Source organism: Balaenoptera borealis (assembly GCF_965194805.1).
Source record: "Balaenoptera borealis genome assembly, chromosome: 2".
Taxonomy (NCBI): domain Eukaryota; kingdom Metazoa; phylum Chordata; class Mammalia; order Artiodactyla; family Balaenopteridae; genus Balaenoptera; species Balaenoptera borealis.
Window position 1 is genome coordinate 29,897,569 of NC_138867.1, and position 27,806 is coordinate 29,925,374.

General features: G+C 42.1%; 1 protein-coding gene across 5 annotated transcripts in view; it reads right to left on the minus strand.

Moving 5' to 3' along the window:
* The window catches only part of ADAMTS12 (ADAM metallopeptidase with thrombospondin type 1 motif 12), a 369,738-nt gene that overhangs the window by 44,146 nt on the left and 297,786 nt on the right, over positions 1-27,806 (minus strand). For 3 of the 5 annotated variants that reach the window (XM_082382159.1, XM_082382157.1, XM_082382161.1), the window contains 3 exons: positions 23,070-24,188; positions 14,663-14,815; positions 833-1,009 (listed from right to left, as the gene is read on the minus strand). In XM_082382159.1, the coding sequence (XP_082238285.1) occupies positions 833-1,009; positions 14,663-14,815; positions 23,070-24,188 (1,449 nt within the window). The remainder of the gene's footprint in view (positions 1-832; positions 1,010-14,662; positions 14,816-23,069; positions 24,189-27,806) is intronic. The other 2 variants (XM_082382158.1, XM_082382160.1) reach the window with 2 other exon arrangements.

The window sequence follows — 27,806 nt, forward strand, 5'->3', positions numbered from 1 at the left end:
TTAAAGCACACAACATAGCCTTCAAGTTGTTGGACCTGCCCAGCCTCCCCACCTGTCACCTAGCAGGACCCTATGGGGCTTTCCCAGAACAGCTTCGCCCCCTCACCCCAGCATGTTCTCCACCTGCCTCTTGTCTATAGAAACACTTTAGCCTCCTAGGCCTTCCCCGATCTCCAAAGAGTAAATTTAATCATCGAGGTGAGAAAACTCAGAAAGGAAAACAGTCAAGCGAGACAAAATAATAACAGTTTAGCTATTAAACAAAGTCAAGGACCTTTAGTTCCTCCTCAAGGACTACAGATAATATTCTGAGTCACATCTTTTGAGCTGTTTTGCAGAGACTGAAATACCCACCAGGTGGAAGAAGTTAACTGTATGGTGCCCACAAGCACGTAGACCTCAGACGGGTTGGAACCAGAAGGTTCGTGATGCTGATGATGTTGACTCGCCATCACCGCACCACCAACCAATTGGAAGAATGTCCACAAGCTGATCACAACCTCCCTCCCTCACCCTGTCTTTAAAGACCTTTCCCTGAAGGCCTTTGATGAGTTCAGGCCTTTTAAGCACTAGCTGCCCTGGACTCCTTGCTCGGCGCCCTGCAATAAACACTGCACTTTCCTTCACCACAATCTCGTGTCAGTAGATCGGCTTTACTGTGTATGGACAAGTGACCCAAGTGTGGTTCAGTAACACACCCAGTGGAAGGTGGCTGAATGGAGGCCTGGCGCTGGCTTGATACACATGTGGTCTTCCCCAACATCTAGACTCACAAGGTAACACAGAGATTCTTGGTTGCCAGGTTGTCCGGATGGGGTACTAGGTGCCGTACCTGGCTCCAAGGCTCCACCTGCCACTCCTCGCAGGGCTCCAGGTTACAGCTCATGCTCAGTGGAGGAGGAGGGCCAGCCAGGAACTGGCAGTGAAATGGCCTCAGGCTCCTGTGGTCCCGGCTGTCCACACACTGAATCTCCCGGATCTGGAAGCCCCCGCTGCAGTTTCTGGAGCACTGTATGGAGAGTGAGAGAAAAGGGGATAACTGAGTCCTTGGCATCAGACCGTCCACGCCCGGATTCCCAGGGATTTCACAAAGCATCACGAAGTTCCAGGCTTCCAGTCACGAAGAGGGGTTAGTAAACTGTCTCCCTCAGAAAGGGAGTCACTTGAGCAGCTCCACAAGAGGGGCCTCCCAATGTCAGAAAATGCAGGTGTGGAAGGGTGAGAACCGGGTGAAAAGTCCAGTTCTGTCACTCACTCATCGTGAGCCCTTGGGCGAGTTGCAGAAACGTTCTGAGCCTCAGCTGTCATATCTGTAAACTGGGATAGTAACCGTTACCTATGGGGCTGTAGCGAAGATTACAGCCGCGGGGGTGGGCTTGGGGTGAGGCTGGAGCAGCATCCTCAGTGGGCGGCCGTTCCCTAAGATGCCTGTGTTCATTCGAGGCAAACGGAACCGCTGTTGGGGGAGTTCTCTGCAAAGCTACAGCCAACTGTCCCTCAGAATCCTGCTGAAAACCCCTTTTCTCCCTGAGTCTGAATGCAGGATGAGTTACCTTGTTTCAAGGAAAGGGCCTCTATAAGGAAAATAAGCTGAATAACTGCTCAATGGTTTGATTCAGGGAGTGGGCCAACCCTATCCTTGCCCCTACTGCCAGGCTTCCCCCTACAGCACCATCGCCCACCATCCTTCCTTCTATAGCCTCCATCACCGAGGGTTTTCTCAGCGCGTGCCTGCAGCAAGCCCTTACAGAGGCCCCTCTCACGCCCCCTACCCTGTGCCTGTACCTTGAGCAGCGGCCCCTGCACCCTGCTCTCAGTAAAGGGCACTGTTCACCCGCAGGCTGCTGATTTCCTTAAGATCATGATAAACACGGCTGAGCCCGGGTCACCTAAAACCAGAGTCTATGTGGCCTATTCTGGAGGACTTCTTTGGTTCACTCTCTGACCTCTTGGATTCTGGAAGCTTCTCCATCCCCCACCTAGTTAGATTTTACTTAATCATAACTTGAGCTTCCAAGACTTGGTCTACAGTCTGTGTAGAAATCTAGTGCCATCAGTTTCCCTTCAGCTCATCTTGCCTGTGCATCCTAGTCTCTCAAGGCCAGTCCTGGCCTGTCCTGTCACTGCCCACACTCAGGTGGGGACCCGAAGTAGGTGGCATGGAGCCTGACCCCTGTGCTCCTCAGCCCCTCTCCCCCAGATTCTCCGTGGATTAACAATATGTCCTGTGGTTCTTGTGTCCCGAGTCTTCCTTCCTCCACCCTTCGCATTACTTGCTACTGCCCTTCCTTTAAATTAGCGTAAATGTCACCTTCTCTGTGAGGCCTTCCTTGAATACCTTCTCCAAAGGATACCTATCCCACTTGTTATTTATCTCAGATCCTTCTTTGTTTCCATCAAAAGAACTTGAAATGTGAAACAACTTTTATTTATTCTGTCCATCCTTTCTATTAAACTATCACTGCCCTGAAGTTGGAAGCCTAACTGCCCTGGTCACCATTATGTCTTGAGCATCTAGCATGGGGCCAGGAGCAGCATAGATGTTCCCCACGGCTTGCTGAATGAATATATGAATTCTGAGAAAAGAGCAACTGGGGGCTCCCAGTGGACTAAAGAGATCTGTGGTCACTGTGGTCGCTATAAAGAGCATCCTTCTTCACCCTCTCAATCCTTCCACTGATGATTTCATTACAGTCTTGGCTGAGAAAATGCACCACCACAAAGGTGTGCCCATTGCTGTAAGGTATATGTTCATCTGGCCCCCTCTCTACATGGTAAAATATCATGCTCTCTTTCTGGCTATGGTGGAATAGTCATAACTGTAGGGCTGTGGATGGTGAAAGAAAATTCCTCAAAACCTTTCAGTAGAGGTATATCCCAAAATACTGATCCCCATTCTTCTGTCACCGGGCAGATGGCACAAGTCACCTGACATCAACCCTTGGGCTGTAACATAGAAGATGTGGGCCCATATGACAAGGGGGCAGATGGATGCTCTAATGCTTCCATAAATCAAGTGTGTTTAGCTTCTCAGAAATAAGCAACACTTGCCAGACAGCCCCCGCAAAAGCAAATTCAAAACTTCATTTGCCTGCCATGCTGTAAGAACACAAAGAACAAAGTAACTTCCAATTTAAAATCAGCCACAGAACAGGAGCTTCTGGGTTGGTGAACACATGGAGGTGCTGGGAGAGTGGTGCGCCTGAAGAAGGCATGGGAACTCTGCTCCCATTCCCCGTGTCTTGCCCTATGCATCCCTTTCATCTGGCTGTTCCTGAGTTAAATAATTTTATGATCAACTGCGGATCTACCGTGTAGCTGACAGGGTCTTGGTGCTTTGGCCGGGTGTCAGGCCTGTGCCTCTGAGGTGGGAGAGCTGAGTTCAGGACATGGGTCCACCAGAGACCTCCCAGCTCCACGTAATATCAAACGGTGAAAGCTCTCCCAGAGATCTCCATCTCAACGCTAAGACCCAGCTCCACTCAACAACCAGCAAACTACAGTGCTGGACACCCTATGCCAAACAACTAGCAAGACAGGAACACAACCCCACCCATTAGCAGAGAGGCTGCCTAAGATCATAATAAGGTCACAGACACCCCAAAACACACCACCAGACATGGTCCTCCCCACCAGAAAGACAAGATCCAGGCTCATCCACCAGAACACAGGCACTAGTCCCCTCCACCAGGAAGCCTACAAAACCCACTGAACCAACCTTAGCCACTGGGGGCAGACACCAAAAACAATGGGAAGTATGAACCCACAGCCTGTGAAAAGGAGACCCCAAACACAGTAAGTTAAGCAAAATGAGAAGACAGAGAAACACACAGAAGATAAAGGAGCAACGTAAAAACTCACCAGACCAAAGAAAAGAAGAGGAAATAGGCAGTATACCCGAAAAGAATTCAGAATAATGATAGTAAAGATGATCCAAAATCTTGGAAATACAATGGAGAAAATACAAGAAATGTTTAACAAGGACCTAGAAGAACTAAAGAGCAAACAAACAATGATGAACAACACAATAAATGAAATTAAAAATTCTCTAGAAGGAATCAAGAGCCAAATAACTGAGGCAGAAGAACGGATAAGTGACCTGGAAGATAAAATAGTGGAAATAACTACTACAGAGCAGAATAAAGAAAAAAGAATGAAAAGAATTGAGGACAATCTCAGAGACATCAGGGACAGCATTAAATGCATGAACATTCGAATTATAGGGGTCCCAGAAGAAGAAGAGAAAAAGGAACTGAGAAAATATTTGAAGAGATTATGGCTGAAAACTTCCCTAATGTGGGAAAGAAAATAGTCAATCAAGTCCAGGAAGCACAGAGAGTCAATACAGGATAAATCCAAGGAGAAACACGCCAATACACATATTAATCAAACTATCAAAAATTAAATACAAAGAAAAAATATTAAAAGCAGCAAGGGAAAAACAACAAATAACATACAAGGGAATTCCCATAAGCTAACAGCCAATCTTTCAGCAGAAACTCTGCAAGCCAGAAGGGAGTGGCAGGACATATTTAAAGTGATGAAAGGGAAAAACCTACAACCAAGATTACTCTACCCAGCAAGGATCTCATTCAGATTTGACGGAAAAAATTAAAACCTTTACAGACAAGCAAAAGTTAAGAGAATTCAGCATCACCAAACCAGCTTTACAACAAATGCTAAAGGAACTTCTCTAGGCAGGAAACACAAGAGAAGGAACAGAACTACAATAACAAACCCAAAACAATTAGGAAAATGGTAATAGGAACATACATAACGAAAATTACCTGAAGTGTAAATGGGTTAAATGCTCCAACCAACAGACATGGACTGGCTGAATGGATACAAAAACAAGACCCATACATATGCTGTCTACAAGAGACACACTTCAGACTTAGGGACACATACAGACTGAAAGTGAGGGGACGGAAAAAGATATTCCATGCAAATGGAAATCAAAAGAAAGCTGGAGTAGCAATACTCATATCAGACCAAATAGACTTTAAAATAAAGACTATTACAAGGGACAAAGAAGGACACTACATAATGATCAAAGGATCAATCCAAGAAGAAGATATAATAATTGTAAATATTTATGCACCCAACATAGGAGTACCTCAATATATAAGGTAAATGTTAAGAGCCATAAAAGGGGAAATCGAGAGTAACACAATCATAGTGGGGACTTTAACACCCCACTTTCACCAATGGACAGATCATCCAAAAGGAAAATACATAAGGAAACACAAGCTTTAAATGAGACATTAAACAAGATGGACTTAATTGATATTTATAGGACTTTCCATCCAAAAACAACCGAATACACTTTCTTCTCAAGTGCTCATGGAACATTCTCCAGGATAGATCATATCTTGGGTCACAAATAAAGCCTTGGTAAATTTAAGAAAATTGAAATCATATCAAGTATCTTTTCCGACTACAACGCTATGAAACTGGATATCAATTACAGGAAAAAATCTGTAAAAACAAACGGAGGCTAAACAATACACTACTTAATAACCAAGAGATCACTGAAGAAACCAAAGAGGAAATCAAAAAATACCTAGAAACAAATAACAATGAAAACACGATGACCCAAAACCTATGGGATTCAGCAAAAGCAGTTCTAAGAGGGAAGTTTATAGCAATAGAATCCTACCTCAAGAAACAAGAACATCTCAAATAAACAATCTAACCTTACACCTAAAGCAATTAGAGAAAGAACAAAAAAACCCCCAAAGTTAGCAGAAGGAAAGAAATCATAAAGATCAGATCAGAAATAAATGAAAAAGAAATGAAGGAAACAATAGCAAAGATCAACAAAACTAAAAGCTGGTTCTTTGAGAAGAAAAACAAAATTGATAAACATTAGCCAGACTCATCAAGAAAAAAAGGGAGAAGACTCAAATCAATAGAAGTAGAAATGAAAAAGGAGAAGTAACAACTGACACTGCAGAAATACAAAGGATCATGAGAGATTACTACAAGCAACTATGTGACAATAAAATGGACAACCTGGAAGAAATGGACAAATTCTTAGAAAAGCACAACCTTCCAAGACTGAGCCAGGAAGAAGAGAAAATACAAACAGACCAATCACAAGCACTGAAATTGAAACTGTGATTAAAAATCTTCCAACAAACAAAAGCCCAGGACCAGCTGGCTTCCCAGGTGAATTCTATCAAACATTTAGAGAAGAGCTAACACCTATCCTTCTCAAACTCTTCCAAAATATGGCAGAGGGAGGAACACTCCCAAACTCATTCTACGAGGCCACCATCACCCTGATACCAAAACCAGACAAAGATGTCACAAAGAAAGAAAACTACAGGCCAATATCACTGATGAACATAGATGCAAAAATCCTCAACAAAATACTAGCAAACAGAATCCAACAGCACATTAAAAGGATCATACACCATGATCAAGTGCAGTTTATCCCAGGAATGCAAGGATTCTTCAATATATGCAAATCAATCAATGTGATAAACCATATTAACAAACTGGAGAAAAACCATATGATCATCTCATAGATGCAGAAAAAGCTTTTGACAAAATTCAACAGCCGTTTATGATAAAAAAAAACCCTCCAGAAAGTAGGCATCGAGGGAACTTACCTCAACATAATAAAGCCCATATATGACAAAACCACAGCCAACATCATTCTCAATGGTGAAAAACTGAAACCATTTCCTCTAGAATCAGGAACAAGACAAGGATGTCCACTCTCACCACTATTATTCAACATAGTTTTGGAAGTTTTAGCCACAGCAATCAGAGAAGAAAAAGAAATAAATGGAATCCAAATCACAAAAGAAGAAGTAAAGCTGTCACTGTTTGCAGATGACATGATACTATACATAGAGAATCCTAAAGATGCTACCAGAAAACTACTAGAGCTAATCAATGAATTTGGTAAAGTAGCAGGATACAAAATTAATGCACAGAAATCTCTTGCATTCCTATACACTAATTATGAAATATCTGAAAGAGAAATTAAGGAAACACTCCCATTTACCATTGCAAAAAAAGAATAAAATACCTAGGAATATACCCACCTAAGGAGACAAAAGACCTGTATGCAGAAAACTATAAGACACTCATGAAAAAAATTAAAGATGATACAAACAGATGGAGAGATATACCATGTTCTTGGACTGGAAGAATCAACATTGTGAAATGACTCTACTACCCAAGGCAACCAACAGATTCAATGCATCCTTATCAAACGACCAATGGCATTTTTCACAGAACTAGAACGAAAAATTTCACAACTTGTATGGAAACCCAAAGACCCCGAATAGCCAAAGCAATCTTGAGAAAGAAAAACGGAGCTGTAGGAATCAGGCTCCCTGACTTCATACTATACTACAAAGCTACAGTAATCAAGACAGTATGGTACTGGCACAGAAACAGAAATATAGATCAATGGAACAGGATAGAAAGCCCAGAGATAAACCCACACACATATGGTTACCTTATTTTTGGTAAAGGAGGCAAGAATATAAAATGGAGAAAAGACAGTCTCTTCAATAAGTGGTGCCGGGAAAACTGGACAGCTACATGTAAAAGAATGAAATTAAAACACTCCCTAACACCATACACAAAAATAAACTCAAAATGGATTAAAGACCTAAATGTCAGGCCAGAAACTATAAAACTCTAAGAGGAAGACATAGGCAGAACACTCTATGACATAAATCACAGCAAGATCCTTTTTGACCCACCTCCTAGAGAAATGGATATAAAATCAAAAATAAACAAATGGGACCTAATGAAACTTAAAAGCTTTTGCACTGCAAAGGAAACCATAAACAAGACGAAAAGACAAGCCTCAGAATGGGAGAAAACATTTGCAAATGAAGCAACTGACAAAGGATTAACCTCCAAAACTTACAAGCAGCTCATGCAACCCAATATCAAAAAAACAAACCTAATCCAAAAATGGGCAGAAGACCTAAATAGACATTTCTCCAAAGAAGATATACAGATTGCCAACAAACACATGAAAGAATGCTCAACATCACTAACCATTAGAGAAATGCAAATCAAAACTACAATGAGGTATCACCTCACACCAGTCAGAATGGCCATCATCAAAAAATCTACAAACAATAAATGCTGGAGAGGGTGTAGAGAAAAGGGAACCCTCTTGCACTGTTGGTGGGAATGTAAATTGATACAGCCACTATGGAGAACAGTATGGAGGTTACTTAAAAAACTAAAAATAGAACTATCATAAGACCCAGCAATCCCACTACTGGGCATATACCCTGAGAAAACCATAATTCAAAAAGAGTCATGGACCACAATGTTCATTGCAGCTCTATTTACAATAGCCAGGACATGGAAGCAACCTAAGTGTCCATCGACAGATGAATGGATAAAGAAGATGTGGCACATATATACAATGGAATATTACTCAGCCATAAAAAGAAACGAAATTGAGTTATTTATAGTGAGGTGGGTGGAGTTAGAGTCTGTCATACAGAGTGAAGTAAGTCAGAAAGAGAAAAACAAATACCGTATGCTAATACATATATATGGTTTATAAAAAAATAAAAGGGTTCTGAAGAACCTAGGGGCAGGACAGGAATAGACACAGATGTAGAGAATGGACTTGAGGACACAGGGAGGGGGAAGGGTAAGATGGGACAAAGTGAGAGAGTGGCATGGACTTATATACACTACCAAATGTAAAACAGCTAGTGGGAAGCAGCCGCACAGCACAGGGAGATCAGCTTGGTGCTTTGTGACCACCTAGAGGGGTGGGATAGGGAGGGTGGGAGGGAGACGCAAGAGGGAGGAGATATGGGGATATATGTGTATGTATAGTTGATTCACTTTGTTATAAAGCAGAAACTAACACACCTTTATAAAGCAATTATACTCCAATAAAGATGTTAAAAAATAAAATAAAATAAAAATCAGCCACAGAACAAATGCAGAAGCATGCTAATAATTTCCACACAAAGCAGTCATTTGTCTGACAAACAGATTTCCAGGAAATAACCCATGGTTAAAACAAGAGGGCTCTTTATTAGGAAGAGGAATTCTCTAAGACATAAGTATACAATGAGGTTTTGTTTTCTTATTTTTCATTTGTTGCTACTATCTGTTATTCCTAGATTTTTCAAATTTGCATTACCTTTTTGTCAAAGAGTACATTCACATTCAGTGGGAAATGAAATTTATTAATATGGTGAAGTAAATAATAAGGGAAGATACTCACTAAATCTGTGACTCTTTTGTTTCATTTTCAGAAGGGCCTCTGATTCAGTTAGCAGGAGTGAAGTGGCAGGATATTAAATCACTCCACTCCAGAAACTGTTTTGCCTTTGTTTGCTGAATGCCAATTATTATATTCATTTTCTTATTGCCCTAAAGGAGGGTTATTTGTATTCAAGTTTTCCTAAACTGGAGTCTGTGGACCAGACTGAGGACAGGAGCCAGACTGAGGAGAATAAAAAGACTGGCTAATGCCCAGTTGTGTCCAAACAGGCCTAACCATTTTCTGGTTCTCACACCAGTTTGTTTAACTGATGTGATCAGCAAACCAGATGGAGTTAGAAAGAAAATTCCTCTTAGCTTACAGGAGCCACTGGCAGAGAGAAAATGAAATCATAACCATTTCTTCCTTGTGTTGTTTCTGATTTATGGAGTCATCCTGATACACTTTCCACGTTAGACTGCTACCAAGTGTTCAGATGAGTATAATGAAGTTAACCAGCGTGGGATTGGGAGGTCAGCAGATTGCATTCAAGTATGACCCTGACACCAAGTGGCTACGTGACTTTACCTGTCTAAGCCTTCGTTTCTCCATCGGTATTAAAAGGAGCATAAGCTGGATGGTTAAATTCTCCCAGCATTCTAGAGTGATATGTGTCTGGGATCACTGGACTTGTATTCTGCTTTGATTTCAGAATACTTTCTTGCTCTCCAAGTACTAAACCAGGATATGGAAATAATTCTTTTCTGCTCCTTTCCTTATGTTAAACAGATTCATAAGACCCTTAAGATCAAATAATTCATTCCAAAAATTCTGTGTTGAACCGCACCAAAATTCATCTGTCCGTCTTCCCCCCACCCCATTCCCACTTCACTTCCTCCCTGTTATTGGGCACTTAACTATATTCCAGTTTCTGTATCCCAATCTAGCAGAAGGAAGAGGTCACGTAATGAGTAGAAGTCGTAAAGATTATATGTCATAAGTCATTCATGATCTAGTGAGGGAACAAATGAGGAGGTGGTCAATTTCACCTGAAGAAGCCAGGCAAGGCTTGAATAGAGGAGCCAAAGCTTGAGCTGAATCACGTGAGATGAGTAGATGCTCACTCAGCAGGCAAAATAGCGTGGGGGACATTCAAAGTGGGGGTAATGGCATATATGGGCGCAGTGCCATGAAGCAATAAGGCTTGTTCAGGAACATGTCCATCAGAATGCTAGAGTGGAGGGAAGGGGTGGACAAAGAGAGATGGGCAGGGGCCATGATGGAGGGCCTCACGGTCTGGACATCAGTCCTCAGCTAGAGTCGTCTTGGGTTCATGCTTTCTGTGGTCCTAAAGGTTTCCATTTGATTGCTGTTCTTTTCTCTGCTTGGGGATTCCTTCATCTAAAACACTTGGGGCTTCCAAGAGTGGGTGACAGTTTAGATGTACAACAAATTATATCAAGAGAAAATAAATGCAGTGATTTTGAGTGTATCATTCACCTTCCAGCTGGTCAGTTTTTGCTTTCTGGGCACAGAAGCTCCCCTATAACGTGCAGTTCTGTTTTGACTTTTGCACATTGGGCTTCGGTGTATTTTTCTGGGAACACGTTATGTATGAAAGTCAGGGACAGTATTTAGCAAGACGGGGCTCTTTCCCTATTTTATTCATTTGTAAAAGTTCAGATCTAAAAAAAATGTAGCACTGAATATTATGAAACTCAAGGCCATAAGAAAAGCTGCCACTTTTATTTTCCAACAAAAGCTACAGGTAATAAGGTCAGCTACTGCTGAAATAAAATTGCAACACTACCTAGCTGGGAAGACAGATCATTCCAAGAAAACGTAAAAATCTTTGATTCATTTCAGAAATAATCAAGATCTGTTAGACTTAAACTACAAAAAGTTATTATCATTCTAAGAAAGATAATAAAGTTTACAAAACTGCAGGAGGTACAGGCAAAATGTTCAATCAGGAAGTGTGTGAGGCTCTGAGGATGCATAGCTTTGGTGTCAAACCCAGGTGAAGGTTTTTTCAAGTTCATCTTTATCACTTCCTGCATTTCTTCCAGCACAAGAATCACTTTTTTTTCTTATGCAAATTTTAATGTTCTGAAATTGGCATGTGTCTTACAACTGATGTACATATTTATTGTGTAGTGTTTCCTTTCTTTCTGAAAAGCTGTCATTAAATTGATGACCCGTCCCCCAGTTGACGGTTTCTCAGAACTGAGAGTATTAGTACTAGCTGATCATGTATTAGTGATTTAAACCCTCCAAGCCTTTACTTCCTCAGTGGGAATTATAAAGAACGTCGTTTACTGGATAAAAATAAAATTGTTTACCTAAAATTCTCGTGCAGTGTCGGGCACTTGGTGATATTTGGCGAGTGCCAGAATGCAAGGTAGGTCAAGTCCTCCAAAGCTCATGGTTCACCTTGTCTGCTTAGTCCTGGGGAGTGGAGACCTGATGGATGGACAGGACTTACTCCACTGCCACCTTTCCACAACACCCCTGCCCCAAGTCCAGGAAGCCAGAAGTTAGCGAACGCCTGAGAACTACTCCTAACCTTTACCCAGAGCTCAGAGTTTGCCCAAGGCTTCATTTGAACAGTCTTTTACCATTTACAAAGTTGTTGCACACACACTCTTTTGATCTGTACAACTTTATGAGATTAGTAGACGCCGTAGGACCCACTTCATTTCTCAGAGGTGAGAAAACTAAAGCTCCTAAGAGGTTGGAAGAAAGGACCAGCATTCTATGCTGGTGACAAAGTGGAACTGCCAAGCCAGACGTGTCTGATCCCAGACCCAGTGCTGCTTCCAGGATTCAATTCTGCAGAACTACGTTTTCTCAAGTACACCTCTGGGACAAACTTGAGGATTATGACCTGGGATCTGTTTCAGACAGATCAATGCATGGAGAAGAAGCAAGCCATTCCAAAAAAAACAACTTCTAGACTTTTTAAAGGTAAAGATCTGAATGTACAGGCTCATTGTACTGCCACATGTATGAGAAAATGTCCATAGCAGTTGTATCAGGGCTCCATCATGGAGATGAGTGGTGCTGGAAACAGAAGCCAGTAAAACAGCTACAATTCAGACAGCATACACAGCAGTGGGGAGTTGCTGGTGAGTAACCCGGGGCCTCAGGTGTGATCCCTGCCGGTTCAGGTGAGGCTGCAGAATACCCTTAGTGTTATAAGATTAAAGTGCCTCTGGATCTGGGGTAGTGGTCAGTGGGATAATGCAGAAAGATTCATGATCAAATTAGAATTCTTCCGTCGGAGAAAGTATTTGTGAAAAGGTAAACCATCAAGTTGGCAGAATCTAAACCCTCTGGATATTTAAAGGCAAAACCAGGGGGTCTATTTTCCTACTCTAGGGTTTGGAGGTTGGCCACTGAATAAGTTTAAGAGTCCCGATAGAATAGTGAAACTAAGAAGGCCTTCAAATCTTTCCTAGTATATGATCTGGACTTTAGACATCCATATGAACTGGTTAATAATGTGGTAGTCAATAAGTTGTATCATTCAGTCACCAAAATTTAAGATAAAATTTAAATCAACATCCTTAGGAAAAATGGAAGTCATGTATTCAATGTCCCCAATGATAGAAAAAACAGAAGTCAGGGCAATTGACTATCAATAGTTAAACAGTGTCTTTGACATAAGGTTTATCTATTATCCTGAGAGAGGAGATATTTTCCTTACTGATAGGAATGGAGTAACTTTGAGGATTTGAGTTTAGATGGGGTGGTTACTACATTCTGGAAGAACTTGGTGATGTGTCAGAGACAGCTTCTACAAAACACCAGGAGTCTACAGGGGTTAATAAATACATCTACAAGCCTCCCGGCCATGAGAGAGAAGAGACCCAGAGACAGACACAGAAGGTATGAGCTGGCAGAGCAGGGCTTTCTTTAGGGGATCTGACCCCAGAGAAGAGCTACCGGATCTCCCACTCAGGCTTTTATATCAGCTAGAATCCCTAGAATTTTACAGTGGAGGGACCTTTTTAAAAGTGTGAGCTATTTCACACATCTGTCCTTTCTATGAGCCATGAAATTTCCAAGGAAAGGATTAGTCCCAGGGATGGGAAAGTGGAACTTTAGGACTTGGTCAACATTTGGCAAGGTCAGGGATAGAAATGTCGCTTGAGATTCTTCTGGATATGGAAAAGAACTTGTAGCCAGGCATTTAATCCTTTTTTGATCTTGAGTTTGTTATGAGTTGGAAGAGAAAGAAAAAAGAACCAGCATTTGCTCCTGAAAGAAAAATGGTATGAAAACAGAAAAAAGGGAGGTTGGCAGGCATCAAAGAAATGAGTGGTGATTTTCTCAGGGAGTCGCACTACTTTCTCTCTCTTGCCAAAGACCAGAGCCTTTCTTTGGGAAAAGGGGCCTGATGCAGATAAATGACATTTCACACTCCTGTCTGTCAGAGAAGTCTGCCAGGAGAACCAGAGACGTCCAGTGGGACACCTCATGGTCCTGTTTGTCTGGGGACGGGAGCTTTCTACAAGATGAGGGTGCTAACATCTAGAGGGGACACCAGCCTCCCCAAACTTCTGGGTAGCTCTTCTCCCTTCTGTGTCAAGGCCATCAAGGGAAACTGGCTCCCCAAAGAGAAGACAGGAGCCTGCAGGGTGTCTTACAGGTGGGTGTGCTTCACAAACAGAAGGTGTATGCATAGCTCATACCTCTCACCCCTGCTGCCAAGCGGCTCTTAACCCCACCTCTGACCAATGTCTCTACGACCTGGCTGCATCTGTATCCCCCAGGGGCTGGCTCAGCCCCACCAGCGTGACAGGCAGGTTGGGCCTGATTGGTGCCCACAAGAACCAAGCCTGACTAATCCTAAAACCTGATAAAGCCTTTCATGAGGGAATGCAGGCAGCACAGAAAAATGAGTAACCACAGCTAGATTAGCAAGGACAGGAAAATCGCACTTCGAAAAGATCGATATTGGACATCATACACTTTTAAAGACCAAATGTGTCTTTATGTTTCAGCTTTCTTTTCATTTTGAGTCTGGCGGATTCAATGTTATACTTGTTTTGTGAGCAGCTGCTGAACGATGATTTAATTACACTTGTGCTAACGTATCATTATTAATTATAATGCTACATTTAAGCAATTTAGAAACAGTGTTGCATGCTGGACAAGCCATTAATTACACAAATTAAATTTTCTTTTTCTCTCAGTTTATCTGGTAAGGGAAGACGGGCAGATAAAAACATGTGGACTACTGAAAACTCTGCTTGTTCTCAGGCTACTGTGTAACTTGAAGCAGGCCTATGGTAACACCTGATTTACGCATTCACCAGTTTATCGAAGCAAAGGGCAGAAAGGAGGCAGGAAGGGCGGCAGGAATCCTGCTGTAGCAAAGGACGCTCGTAGAAGTCCCTCCCCGCCCCCCTGACGCCCCCAACACTGCTGAGCCTCGTCAGTTACCTTGCTCCAGTTTCCCACTTTCCAGGCAGCGCAGGGACGGAGGTGGCACCTCTTAGCAGGGTCAGGCCTCTGCAGGGCGGCGCAGTCGGAATCCACGTGGGTGCTACACTGCACGCTCCGCCAGTAGGCCCCCAGGCCACACGTGGTGGAACACTGCCGGGGGGTGGGGGGGAGGAGAGAGAAGACGGAGGCTCAGGGCCGCTTTCTCAGACACACCCCACCCCGCCCTGGAGTCGGGGGTCCTCAATCTCGGCTACTCACTATAACGGCCCGCAGAGCTTTTGAACAAACCAGCGCTGGGGCTCCAACCCCAAACAATCTGAACGCCTGTGGGTAGGGCTCAGGCAGGAGTAGTTAAGAAACAAATCCCAGGTGATTCTAATAAGCAGCCAGGCTTGCGAATCCCTGATTTCTCTGTGGGAGGAAAACCCAGTGCAAATGGAGATGTGCTTCCCTTTAAAAAGTATCCTGGTGGAAGGACCTAGAGTCTGTCATACAGAGTGAAGTAAGTCAGAAAGAGAAAAACAAACACCGTATGCTAACACATATATACGGAATCTAAAAGAAAAAAAAAAATGGTCATGAAGAACCTAGTGGCAAGACGGGAATAAAGACACAGACCTACCAGAGAATGGACTTGAGGATATGGGGAGGGGGAAGGGTAAGCTGGGACAAAGTGAGAGAGTGGCATGGACATATACACACTACCAAATGTAAAATAGATAGCTAGTGGGAAGCACCCGCAAGGGACAGGGAGATCAGCTCGGTGCTTTGTGACCGCCTAGAGGGGTGGGATAGGGAGGGTGGGAGGGAGGGAGATGCAAGAGGGAAGAGATATGGGAACATATGTATATGTATAACTGATTCACTTTGTTATAAAGCAGAAACTAACACACCATTGTAAAGCAATTATACTCCAATAAAGATGTTAAAAAAAAAAAAAAGTATCCTGGTGTGAGGCCTGGGGAAGGGGGTGAGCTGCAGGCACTGCCGATTTCACCAATGCTGCTCATAGAAAGGGAAGAGCAGAAAATAGCCTCGGTCAACATTTTTTCAATTGGCTCATTTATGGAGGTAAATTCTCCTCCTTAAAATTCTTTAGGATTGGATTTGAATCTCTCATAATTTCCTAGCTTTTTTTCCTCTGTACTATATTATGCGTGTATATATATGATATACATATATATATGAGATAATAACAGCTGAAGTGCATAGATTGATTGCACTAGTGGCCCCATTGTTCACACCCATGCTCTTTTCAATGGACTTCACAGCTCCTCTCATCATATGGTGGAATGTATTTCCCCAGCTGCTGAATCAGGACTGTTCTTGCAACTTTCTTTTGCCAAGAAATTGCAGTGGATGCTGTCGTGCCAGTTCTCAAGAGGCCTTGCTTGTTTTGGTTCTCTCTTGGACCCTTGTCTCTGCCATGAGAATAAAACTGGGCTAGCCTGCTGGAGGATGAGAGATCATGTGAGACCCAGCTGGGTGACCCAGCCGAGCCCATCTCAGACCAGCCAGCCTTCAGCTGACCCTTCAGCAAATGCATGACAAGCCAAGCTGAGGTCAGCTAAGCTCAGCCTGGGTCAGCAGATACTCCTAGCTGACCCAGAAACTCATGGACAAAAATTAATGTTTGCTGAGATATTGTGGTTGGTTGTTATATAGCGTTATTGTGGCAATGGACAACTGATACAACTACACAACAGGTACCTTTCCTATATTTTCTCTAACCTCTGAGACTCAGGATACAATTATAATTCTGCAGCTGACTAATTGTGCAATCTTTTGCAGTTTCCAAACTTCCCTAGCATGTGAAACTGGTGATAACACTAAGACCTCAGTTATTAAGTTGCTGTGAGAACAACAGAGGTAATTCACACACAAAGTGAGTGCTCTACAAATGTTACCTATTAAACATAGCATACCTGCAAGGTCAGTGTTATGAGTCCCACTTTCCAGATTTCTGGGGCCCAGAGAGCTTAGCAGTCATGCTTAAGGTCACACAGGCAGTACGATGTTAATTTCACATTACGACATGGAGAAAAACATGACGTTTGCCCCAAACCCAGGACAGGAGCTAGTGAGACCAAATTCCCAGCCTACTGATGACCCTGGTACATCACAAGTGATGTCTACAGTTCTTTGTACCATATTTATGTTGTAAATAAACACATGTCTCTGGAGCTCTGAATCTAGTCCTGTTAGATTCAGATATTGTGAGTAGACATTTGTTTAATTCCTTTTTGACAATTTCTATTTAGACAGCAAATGAGTCCAAAGGTGAAGCTGACAGGAAGATGTCCATGGAAGGCAGTAAGTAAAAGGGGATTCCACTGATTGTCTCTTAAGTTAGTTTCAAATTAGGAGTGCAGTGGGGGGTGGGGGTCAGAGAAGAGAGGGGGACCCTAAGGAGGCAGAAGGGACAACTTGCTTGTTCTGGGAACTTTCTCCCTCGTTACAGCTAGTGACCCTGTGACAACCGATTTACCAGGTCAAGGAGCAGGTTTGGGGGTGTTCAGAACAGGAACTGATGTGCAGGGCTACATCAGAATCCTGCGAAAACTGCTGTGAAAGGCTGCGGAAAATTTTACTGTCACTTCCATTTACAGGACTGCACAGCATATATTTCACTGACTGGCCCAAGGGATCCGACTGAATGAGGAGGCAATTTGATGAGAGGTGATCTTCTGTCAAAATGAGATCCACACCCATGCATACTGTGAAGCACCTACATTTTCTGTCTTATAAATAGATATCAAAGCCAATGCTTACTGAGTACTTCCTATGTGCCTGACACTCTCCTACACGTAGTTATTCCTTTTATCTCATAACAATCTTATGAATCAGGCACCGTCATCATCCTCATTTTAAAGATGAGGAAATGGGTGCAGTGAGAACATACAGTTAGTAGATGATGGAGCCAATACTCAAACCCAGAACATCTGCTTTCTAGATTTATGTCTATTTACAGTGTTAACTTGGTTTTTATATCAATTCTTTAGTAATTTTCAAAATCACAGGTAGTTAGAGGAACATGCTGTGTATGCTGGGGGACAGGAACACCGTTTCAACACAGGACAGAAAGGGAGGACACAGAGAGAGAAATTTCAGATCGAATGCTAAGGAACTTTAGAAATGACAATACTTCCAATCTGAAAGAGCAGGAAAGGCTTTATGGAAGAAGAAGCTCAAAGCTTGATACTGAAGAACAGGTAGAACGTAAAAGGACAAAGGAGAAAGAGAAGGAAATTCCAGGCAGAGGAAACAGCATAAACAAAGGCATTGAACTGAGACGAGCAGGTTTAGTGGAAACTGAGCAGTTTAGATTTGGTGCAGCTTACGATGGATGAAGTCATAGGAGGCAGTATGTTGAAAGCTGAATTATTTGAGGACCTGAAGGCTGTTGGATATGAGAGTGGATTTTATCTGATATGTAATGGAGAGACATTAATGATTTGTGATCAGGAGTTTGGAATGATTAGAAAATTCCATTCAGAAGAGTAATATGGCAATCTTACATCTCTCGTGACGATGTATGGAAAGCATTGGGGAGGGGAGAGAGTGGAAGTGCCCAGACCAGTAAGGGCAAAGGCAAGAGTCCTAACAAGAGTAGTAACCAAGGGTTCTCCATTCTCGACTATTGGGGCACTATTGGTATTTTGGACTTCCCTCAATGTCACAGGACCCTCCTTGTCTTTGGCTCTCAGACACTGAATACTGGTAGCAGCCCCCGTCCCCCATCATTGTAACAAACAAAAGCATCCCTACTCTTTTCCAGATGCCTCCCACCGTTAGATTGGAAACTCCTGAGCCTAAACTGACAGGAAATGAAGAGGAGATGACAGAAATGATGAGATGACACAGATTTGAAAAACTGTTAGGGTTTTTCTAGTAGGACAAGGGAAGACTGATACCAGAGGTGATCCTGGGGTTCCTAAGGTGTGGTGATTGAATGGCCAGTGATGCCATTATAGGGAGGGACAATCCTAAAGAAACAACTTCAGATATGGGTAGAATAAAAAATCAGGGGAGAGTGGGAAACTCAAAACTCAAAGTTTTCATTCTGAATCCTGAAACTCTCAGACAATTTTGTGTATTAAACATTTTGTCTCAAAAGATGCATAAAGGGGGCAGGCACCAAGCCCTGTCATGAAGGGGACTCCTGTCAAATTTGGAACTCTGTTCTTGTAATATCCTTGTAGCTTTACAAACCTCTGCAATCTGGACCAATTCCCCCTTTCCAGCCAAACTGCCTAGAATTAATAGCTCTCAGTGGCTCCAACATGGTTGCCAAATTTTTGGTGAGCTATGACGTATTCAGTAAGAAACTTTATTTCTGTCAAAGATATGACATGAGATAGAATTAATTTTTGTATCTTGATCTACTAAAATCAAAATGCGTCAGTTAACCTCTGGGCTCAAACAGTCATCAGGGTTGATAGGTACTTTTATTTAGGTTTAGTTTATTTGGATATAGTAACTTCTCGTTAGATCAATTAACATTTATCAGTTAATTAACATGTATTAAATATCCTCAGGACAAAAGCATTAAAACACATTTACATAAGAGTATGGGAAAGGAAACTAATTTCTGGGTCATCCTAAACCTACTTTTTAATGAAACTTTTGTATGAATTTGTGGACTGAGAAGAGCTGTCTTTATTAACAGTCCTAATGTGGGGATTGTCCCATCTGAGAACTGTGATAGCCTCCAAAAGGGTCTCTCCTTTGGGCTGCACTTTGGTATCTCCTTCCATCTCAATACTATAAATGTTCTCCCCAAAGTCACCAGTGACCTTCTAATTGTAAGATCCATTAGGCCCACTGTCAGTCTTCGTGTTCCTAGAGGTCTGTGGCACCACATTTCTTGATTTAAGCCTTAAATATTAGACTGTTCCTTACCAGTCTTTCACATGGAATCTCTTTGTCAGCCAGCTCCTTAAAATGCTGGTGTTTTCCAGAGTCCCAACTCTGGACCACTCCTCTTTGCAGCCTATAGGCTGTGCTTGGGTGACCTCATTCACTTCCAAGGTTCTAACTTCTACCTATTGATCATGGCTACCAAATGTTATCTCCAGTTTTCACCTCTCTCAAGAACCTCAGACCCATACACACAAACATCTGCTGGTTATCCTTTGGATATCCCACAGGTCCTATCAACTAAACTTGATCTGTAACTGAACTCATCATCCTTCCTTTCTTTGTCTCTTTTGAAACTTACTCTTCCCATACATTGTACTATATCTCAGTTTATAGGAGCATCACCCAACAGACACCCAAGATTCCAATAGAATAGTCATGACAAACTCCGCCTCTCCTCTCTTCTCTTCATACCCCACATTCAATTCTTCACAAAGTCCTGCTGATTTTAAGTTCTCAGTGACTCCTGAGTTTATCTTCCCTTCTTCATCCCAAGCATTCTTGTCCTAGTTCTCATTCCTCATCTGGACTACTGCAGTATCCTCCCAACAGGTCAAATCCCTCATCCTCACTGCTTCCAGGATGAGCTACCTAAAACCCACAGTGGGCCGTGTCATTCAGTGGCAGAGACTGCTAGATACTCACTACAATCCTTTTTCCTCATCTTCCTGGGTGCACAATTAGATTACATTTTCCATCCACCTTGCTGTTTGGTTTGGTCATATGACTGAGTTCTAGACAATGGAAGTGAGCAGAATTGATAAGTGCCCCTTCTAGGCTTGGCCCATTAAACCTCCCATGGGAGTGCCTCTGTGCTCTTTTCCCTTTCTGACTGTGACTAGGATGGTGACCCCAGGGCAAATTTGAAGATGGGAGGATGGCAGAGCCATTGTCAGACTGAATTCCCAGCATCATTTTCTACTACCACCACTACAGACATGGAATCACCTTGTATTATTATGCTGAGTGAGAAATCAATTTCTGGCGAACCATAACTTGTTTGGTTCTATTTGTTAACAACAGCCTAGCCTGTGTGTGTGTGTGTGATTTCTAATTACATACACATACTGTACACATGTCATTCATACTTTATTCTGATACTGATCCCATATATATGCCTTTTATCATCTACACTTTCACACTCTGTTTGACCTAGCTTGTATTCTTCTCAAGGCCCACAGTGTCTTTAATGGTAGGTACTTTCAGACTTCATCTCCATTGGCTAATTAACAAAATCCTACAAATTAACTAGTAGCCTCAGTTTCTATAACTTGTTCTCTTTGTCTTTGAGTATGGACACACTGTCCAGACTGCTTTCTTGGATGCAGAACAATAAGCCTATTTATCTGTCCTTAAGGGATGCCCCATGCTTTTGGAAAGAAAGATACCTTTGGGTGGTACTACTTAAAAGGATATCATTCACAAAACCTAAACAGAACATTTTTATTTCAAAATATCTAGGCTGAACCCACTGCAGTAACATTATAGGCACCATTTGCCCCTGTGAACTCAAAAGTAACCATGGAGCCCTCATTGTTATTGTAAAGTACCTTCTTGTGAACTATGTGATTTTCTCATCTGTCTACCCAGGGTCACCACATAACTGGCATTGTTTTTATGTCATATGACCAAAGAAGAAACAAAAATAGCAGAAGGTAGAGAGAGTGGTGATGTTTTCTGATTTGCAAAGCAATGGATCATAGGCTATGAAGTCTGTCTGCTTGGGTTCAAATCCCTGCCGTGTCACTCATGAGTGTGTGTGATTCTGGCTAGCTACTTCACCTTTCAGCTCCAGTTTCCTTATCTCTACAATGGGGGCCAATATTACCAATCTCCTTGGGCTGTAGTGAGGATTCACGCATTCACATGAATGCATGTGAATTAGCATAAAATCATGCTATAAAGCATGGCACACATTTTATAGATGTTCATTGCCAACATCCTCCTCATCATTAAGAGCCCACTAGGACTTTCCTAATGGAAAGAAACCTGACTAAAATGTCAGGGATCATGAGACCCACTCCTCTCCTTTTTTTCAACAAATTGGATTACTCTTAAGCATGAAAATCTTTTCTCCTCCTGAACCTGGATTCTTTACTTCCAAATGGGGATAATAAGATGCCCCTCCATTGACAGAAAATGAAATGAATGTGATTTCACTTTAGAAATCAAAGTAAATCAATGTGAAACAGAGTTCAAATGCAAACAAAAAATTTTGGAAGTTTGAATACACCTATTTTTTTTTTGGCCAGTATAGTCAATTTCAGGACCAATGATGCTGATTAATTTACACAAAAGAATTTTATACAGCTAAATTGTTGATTGGTACTGAAATTCACTACAGAGACAGCAGATAAGAGCAGAAAGATTTAGAAGATTCATCATCCAACTGACATGTCCATAGACAAGTTACTTAACTGTTAAAAATCTTAGTTTTTCTCTACATAAATTGGTATAAACAAGACCCTACCTACTCCCCAGGACTGTCAAAAAGAGAAAATAGTAGACTACATATGGAAGTGGTTTGGAAATTAACATGCTTCATAAATGAAATATATTGTTATTTTATATTAGCTGTTAACACTTCTTTTTAGCTAGAGAGATGAGTCATGCATTGTCATCAAAAATGCTGAATGACATCAACATGTGATTATTTTGCCACAAAGTCCTCTTTTGCATTGTCAAGTTATTTTTAACAAGTTCAAATACTGTGCATTCGAAATTCAAGTGGGTGAGAAACGATTTTGATGCTTCAAAGGATGTAATTAGTTCTAGAAATGGAGAAACAAATATCTAGCCAAATTCCTCAAACCTGAAAACAGGGACCAACACTTTGTCATCATGTTTATTTTCTTCTTCCTCTATCTTCTAATCCTTTTAATAAGCCAAAAAGAATTTTTTTTTTAAATACAGGCAAACACTGAGTCCAAAAAGAAAAGAAATGCTTGATACAGTGAACTATAGAATTCTTTTAAAGAAATTTGTCTTAGATTTCCATTCCAATTGTGATTGCTTGACAGGTTTAAACCAGAGTCTCAACACTGGTTTTCTGAATGAAATATGAATTCAGGTCCTTCCAGTGGTCCCTCTTCACAGCATCATTACAGTTTGTAGCTGGAAGGGACACTGGAGAGGAGCGGTGATCTACACTAGTTCCACTGTTCTGTAGATCAAAAGCAGGCTCAGAGAGACAGACTGAATTCTCCACTGTCACACAGCTGGCTGACTCAGGTCTCCTGATTTAATTCTAGGTTCTTTTCACTATATCTCACTACATTTGTTCTCCTTCCCTGGATTTTTTTTTTTTTTTATTTCATTTTTGGAGTTAGGGAGGTGAAGAGGGAGGTGAGGGCATGGACCTGTTTGCTTCCCTTTTTTGTACATTAGACTATGTTTTACACAAGTCCATTTTGAAATTTGGAATGCAACACCCCTAGCTAATTTCCATATAGAATCAGGCCTGGGTAAGAAATAGAACTCCTACCTCGCTCCAGTTTCCAACGGTCCAGTACACAGGGCTGCGGCCCGTTGAGAGCTGCTTGTAATCCGAGGCATTCAGCAAAAACCCTTCAGCAATCAGACTTGTTGCGTCTTCCTCGGTCAGGACTGCTCCGGAACTCTGTGTTAGATTCATGTTGCTTGGAAGTTCTCGGGGGTGATGGTTTACTGGCTTTTCTGAGTATGCTGGCTGGTGGTCTCCTCCCAGAGGGAGTGGAGTGTCAGCTGGCTTTTCAGTGACCATCCCTTCAGCTCTGGGTGCACCATTTTTGAGAGTGGTGGGCCTTTGGCTGGGCACCAGTCCTTCCGACACTGTGCTGAAGGGTGGCCACAGGGGTGCCCCTCTAAGATAAGGTGTTGGCGGAGGTCCAAGTGGCATTTCTGTACTTCTTTTCACTGGAGCATCACTTCCAGGTACTCTGATCTGGGTCCATGTCACAGAGCTGTTCTCATCTTTGTTCTCAGGTTGTTCACGGTCTTCCCCTGAGCCACTGTGAATCTCCATTTCTGGCTCTTTGGTCAAGGGATTATAAAATGGAGTCACCTGCCATGTCACAGGATTGCTGGAAGTTGACAAATCAGAACCACTCATTGTTGTGACTACCAGGTCTCCCTCTGAGATGGGACCAGTGTCTGGACTGGAAACATTCTCTTCATTTGGCTGGGTACTCAAAGACCAGGAAGTGAGGATGGGCTGGGAAGTACTTCCAGTGGAAATGACATAATGGGAGTCCAGTTCAGTTTGGGTTGAACTATTCTGCCACTGTTTCCCATCCAGGTCTCCTTCTTTGGAGGCTGTGGTAGGACCAGGGCTGTTGATCATCAGAGCACTTGTGCTCATAGGCCCAGGCACTGTGGGTGTAGTCAGCACCCTAGGACTAGGTGTAGTTGGAGGGACGGGCTTGAAGGGGTCAGTTGTTGGTAGCTTTTTCCCATTGGAAATTGTGCCTTTGTTGGGTTTTAGAATTCTCCGGCTAGATGGGCACTGCTGGAGGCCACATAGAGCTCGGCTATTGGGTTTCCTTGTCACGTCGCAGGGCTCATTGTGGTTCTTGGCACACGTGACACTGCGAATCCGCACTCCGCCACCACAGGAAACAGAACACTGGAAAAGAGAGACGGCTATTAGTCTAGTTTGGTGGAAAGATGTGTTGGTTCTCATGCTAAGGTTTATGGCAAATCAGGACAGGCCCAGTAGAAACTGAACTGTGCGGCTAAAATCGTTCTCTATCTTTGTATATGGTTTCTGTGCAATTTTAGTTTCCCATGGAAATATGTATCTCCGGGAGACCAGCTAAGGCTCAGGACTAACCATTTACCTATCACAAACTGAAAATGCAAACCATGAAATAGTAAAACTGAAGTCTCCCTGGGCTATGACTGTTGGATGGTAGATCCACAAAGAGTGCAATGATTTAAACAGATCACCTAATTTTAAAAAAGAGATAGTAATATTATCTTCCCTAGGGTTTGATGCTATTAAATTAATGTAAACTGTTTACGTATTTTTTGGAATCTATTAATTTCATGATATGAGCCTTTCCCTTTATATCCATATAGCCACATAGCCTCACTCAGGCATCCTAAGCTCCATTTTCTTGCCTGTGTCAGATGGACTCAGATTAAAAACTAGACAATAACCATACTCACACATGTATACAGATCCAGGACCTTTTATGAAATTTAAAGGTGGGTAGTTAACCAAAGGTGGGGAGATACCATTTCCAAAGAGTTAGGGGAGTGCTGTAGCATGGCGCTGATACACACATGGACGCCGTGGCAGGTCCCCCTCCCTAGTGGTCCCTCCAGGCTCTGTAGGGCACAGGCAGCTAGACTGCCTTTGGGGGAAACCTAACAGGACAGCCATTTCTCAGGATTCATGGTAAAGACTATGTCATCCGTCTTAGCAGCTGCAAACCACACATAGTTGCTACATAACACTAAATTTCTTGATATTTTGAAAAAAATCCGTATTTTTACCAAACTGCTCCATTTTTAGCCTTCCTTTCCAATGACATTTTAAGTTATCCACCAAATACTGGTTCTTGAACATGGACTGTTCAGGAGTCTGTGCTGACTGTTTCGCATTCATCTGTCTTACATCTCTGACCCTAAAGTAGCTTTCTTGAAGATGGGGACTACATAATGTTTCCTGGATTTCAAAGGGCTTCACAGCCATTATTCTGTGTGATACCCTGTGAATATGAGCCCTGTGAGATTTATAGGGCTGTGAGATTTACAAGGCTGGAATTATTATTCCATCTCTTACAAGAGAGGAAGCTGACACCCAGGAACCTGCTTGAAAGGCTCTAAGTCAGTGGCAGAGTAAGAATTAGATTAATTCCATGCCCCTCCCCACCAACCAAAAAAAACCCTAGCACAGCACAGTGGAAAGCAGTTTGTCTACTGAATTCACTTATTGACTTAACCAAACTTTTGATGTCTGAAAATTTACCCAAAGGCAGAAACTGTTTCTTATCCATAACTGAATTCCAGGATAGTTCTTGGGATACAATGATCACTTACTACATATTTATTACATGACTGTTCTACTTGGAAGATAATCAGGAATGGGAAAATTCTTCTCCCTGTGAACTTATGCATTTTTCAGCTTGAACTTCTCGCCTTCTCAAGTCCTGTTTTCAATTTCCCCTGTATTGGAAAATAACTTCCCTCTTTACTTTGTTCCAATCCAGCATAATCACTCACTGATGTATGATAGCTCTGTTGAAATCAGCATATTTGAAAAGCAGGAGAGACACGTGAGCACAGAAGACTGTGCAGCTCAGGGAATGTTCAACTGCAGGTTTGGGGTCAACCAATAAAGCTGTGAGTTTAAGATGTCAACAAACACTCAAATGCCTAGCTCTAAGACTGAACTTCCAAGTTCTGATATAATAATATTAATCTTTGGTGGGAACAGTGCTTCATGGACCAAGAAATGCACACTTATTTCCTACCAAATGGAGACTACCAGCTAAAGCTCTCAGATCCCAGTGGTGAGGAAATGGTTTCTTCCAGCACTTTCCACGACTCACTTCACTTTGGAGCCTGGGACAGGCAGGCTGGGGGTATTTATTTTCCTGGTTTACTACAGTATTTCTGCTCTTCTTGTGTATGGAGACACTTGATGCTCCATCCATTTTAGTCATCCTGAGTCACTTCTCCACTTGTTACATTCTGACCCCATCTCCTAGGGTTTTCAAATCTCCACTTTGTAAAAATGTATCAGTCTAACCAAATAATCCTCCATGTATGTCTGAACGTATTTCCACGATGGCAACCTCAGGTAGGCTCTGATCAAGAGGTGATTCATAAATGAGGACCTTGCTAGCACTAACGCCAACTATTCTCAAGCTGCAGCTGTACTCTGCTTTGGGTTTTCTTTCCAAGAAATGTCAGAGTAGACAAAGCTCATAGTAGGAAACTCTTTGATTTTTCTTTTCTTTCCCTTTTTTTTGTTTATTTTGATTTGCAATGCCCCTAATACCCACAGACTTTACTGTACAACTTTACAAGCATTTCTAAAAATCCAAAAATATATGGGTGTGTGCCCTCCACCTCATGTTGAACTATGAAGTAAAAGAGCTATAAAACCTGTAAGAAATAGCTTAAAGCCCTCAATATGCCATTATTAACTCCATGCATGATGCAGGGACTAAGCCTCAGTGCTTCCTCATCTAGAAATTGAAAGTAATACTCACCTTTCCAGGCTGCTGTGAATATTATACAAGAAAACAACCTTAACATAGTACATAATATATAGAAGAAATTGGGAATTGGAAGTTATTATTATCACTGTTATAATATTGATGCTGATAATAACAATAGTAATAGTAATAACAAAGGGCATGGGGGTCCCCAATTTCTACTATCCTTGTGAAGCACAGACTGACACACGGACCTGTCTTAGGGCATGCTGTGAAGTGAGCAGGTGTCTGAGTAAAGCAGTTGTAGGCACAAGTCTAGAAGACACCTGTAAAGGCCCATATATCCCATGGGTTTATTGCTGGATTTTCTTTTAGATTCAGGTTTCCTAGGACTAATAGATGGATAAGTTTTTTATTTTTAATTTACAAATTACAAGTATTAAATAATCTTATTCACTGTGAACTTGTTCAGCCTAAAAGAATAAAGCAGGAGTAAATAATCACTATCTAGGTGGTTGCTTAATTAAAATACATTAGCTTTTGATCTTTCAAAACAGAAGATTATTCTAGAACAGAAATGCCAAAGTGGCAGCCTAAGGGCTACATGTGGCCCATTGGCATGTATTCTTTGGTCTGCTCAACCTCAAAACAAACAAGCAAACAAACAAAATACAAACACCAAATTAGTGGCCAACATTTAAAAATGAGCAGATGTCATATTAAAACTCCAGGTTTTTAGCTTCTCTTGAAAAAGCAGATGATCTGTAACTATTGCCCCATTCCAAAATGGCAATTCAAAACTTCATGAATGGATACCTGGGTCTGGGAGAGTTTATATGTTTTCCACCTACCATTCATCCCCATCTGCTTTCCTTACTCAGGAGACACGGAATCTTTCAAATAATGGATGGATGCCATTCCTTCACATTGGGCCATATTGTGCCCAGTGAGAGGGTCAGTGTTAACTATCTACCAAGTATATTGGGCCTAAAAACTCAGTTGCCTTTTCTCATAGTCACAGCAAAACAAGCAGTGTTGTTGTGCCTTCAGCCCATGCTTCTTCCAGTACATCT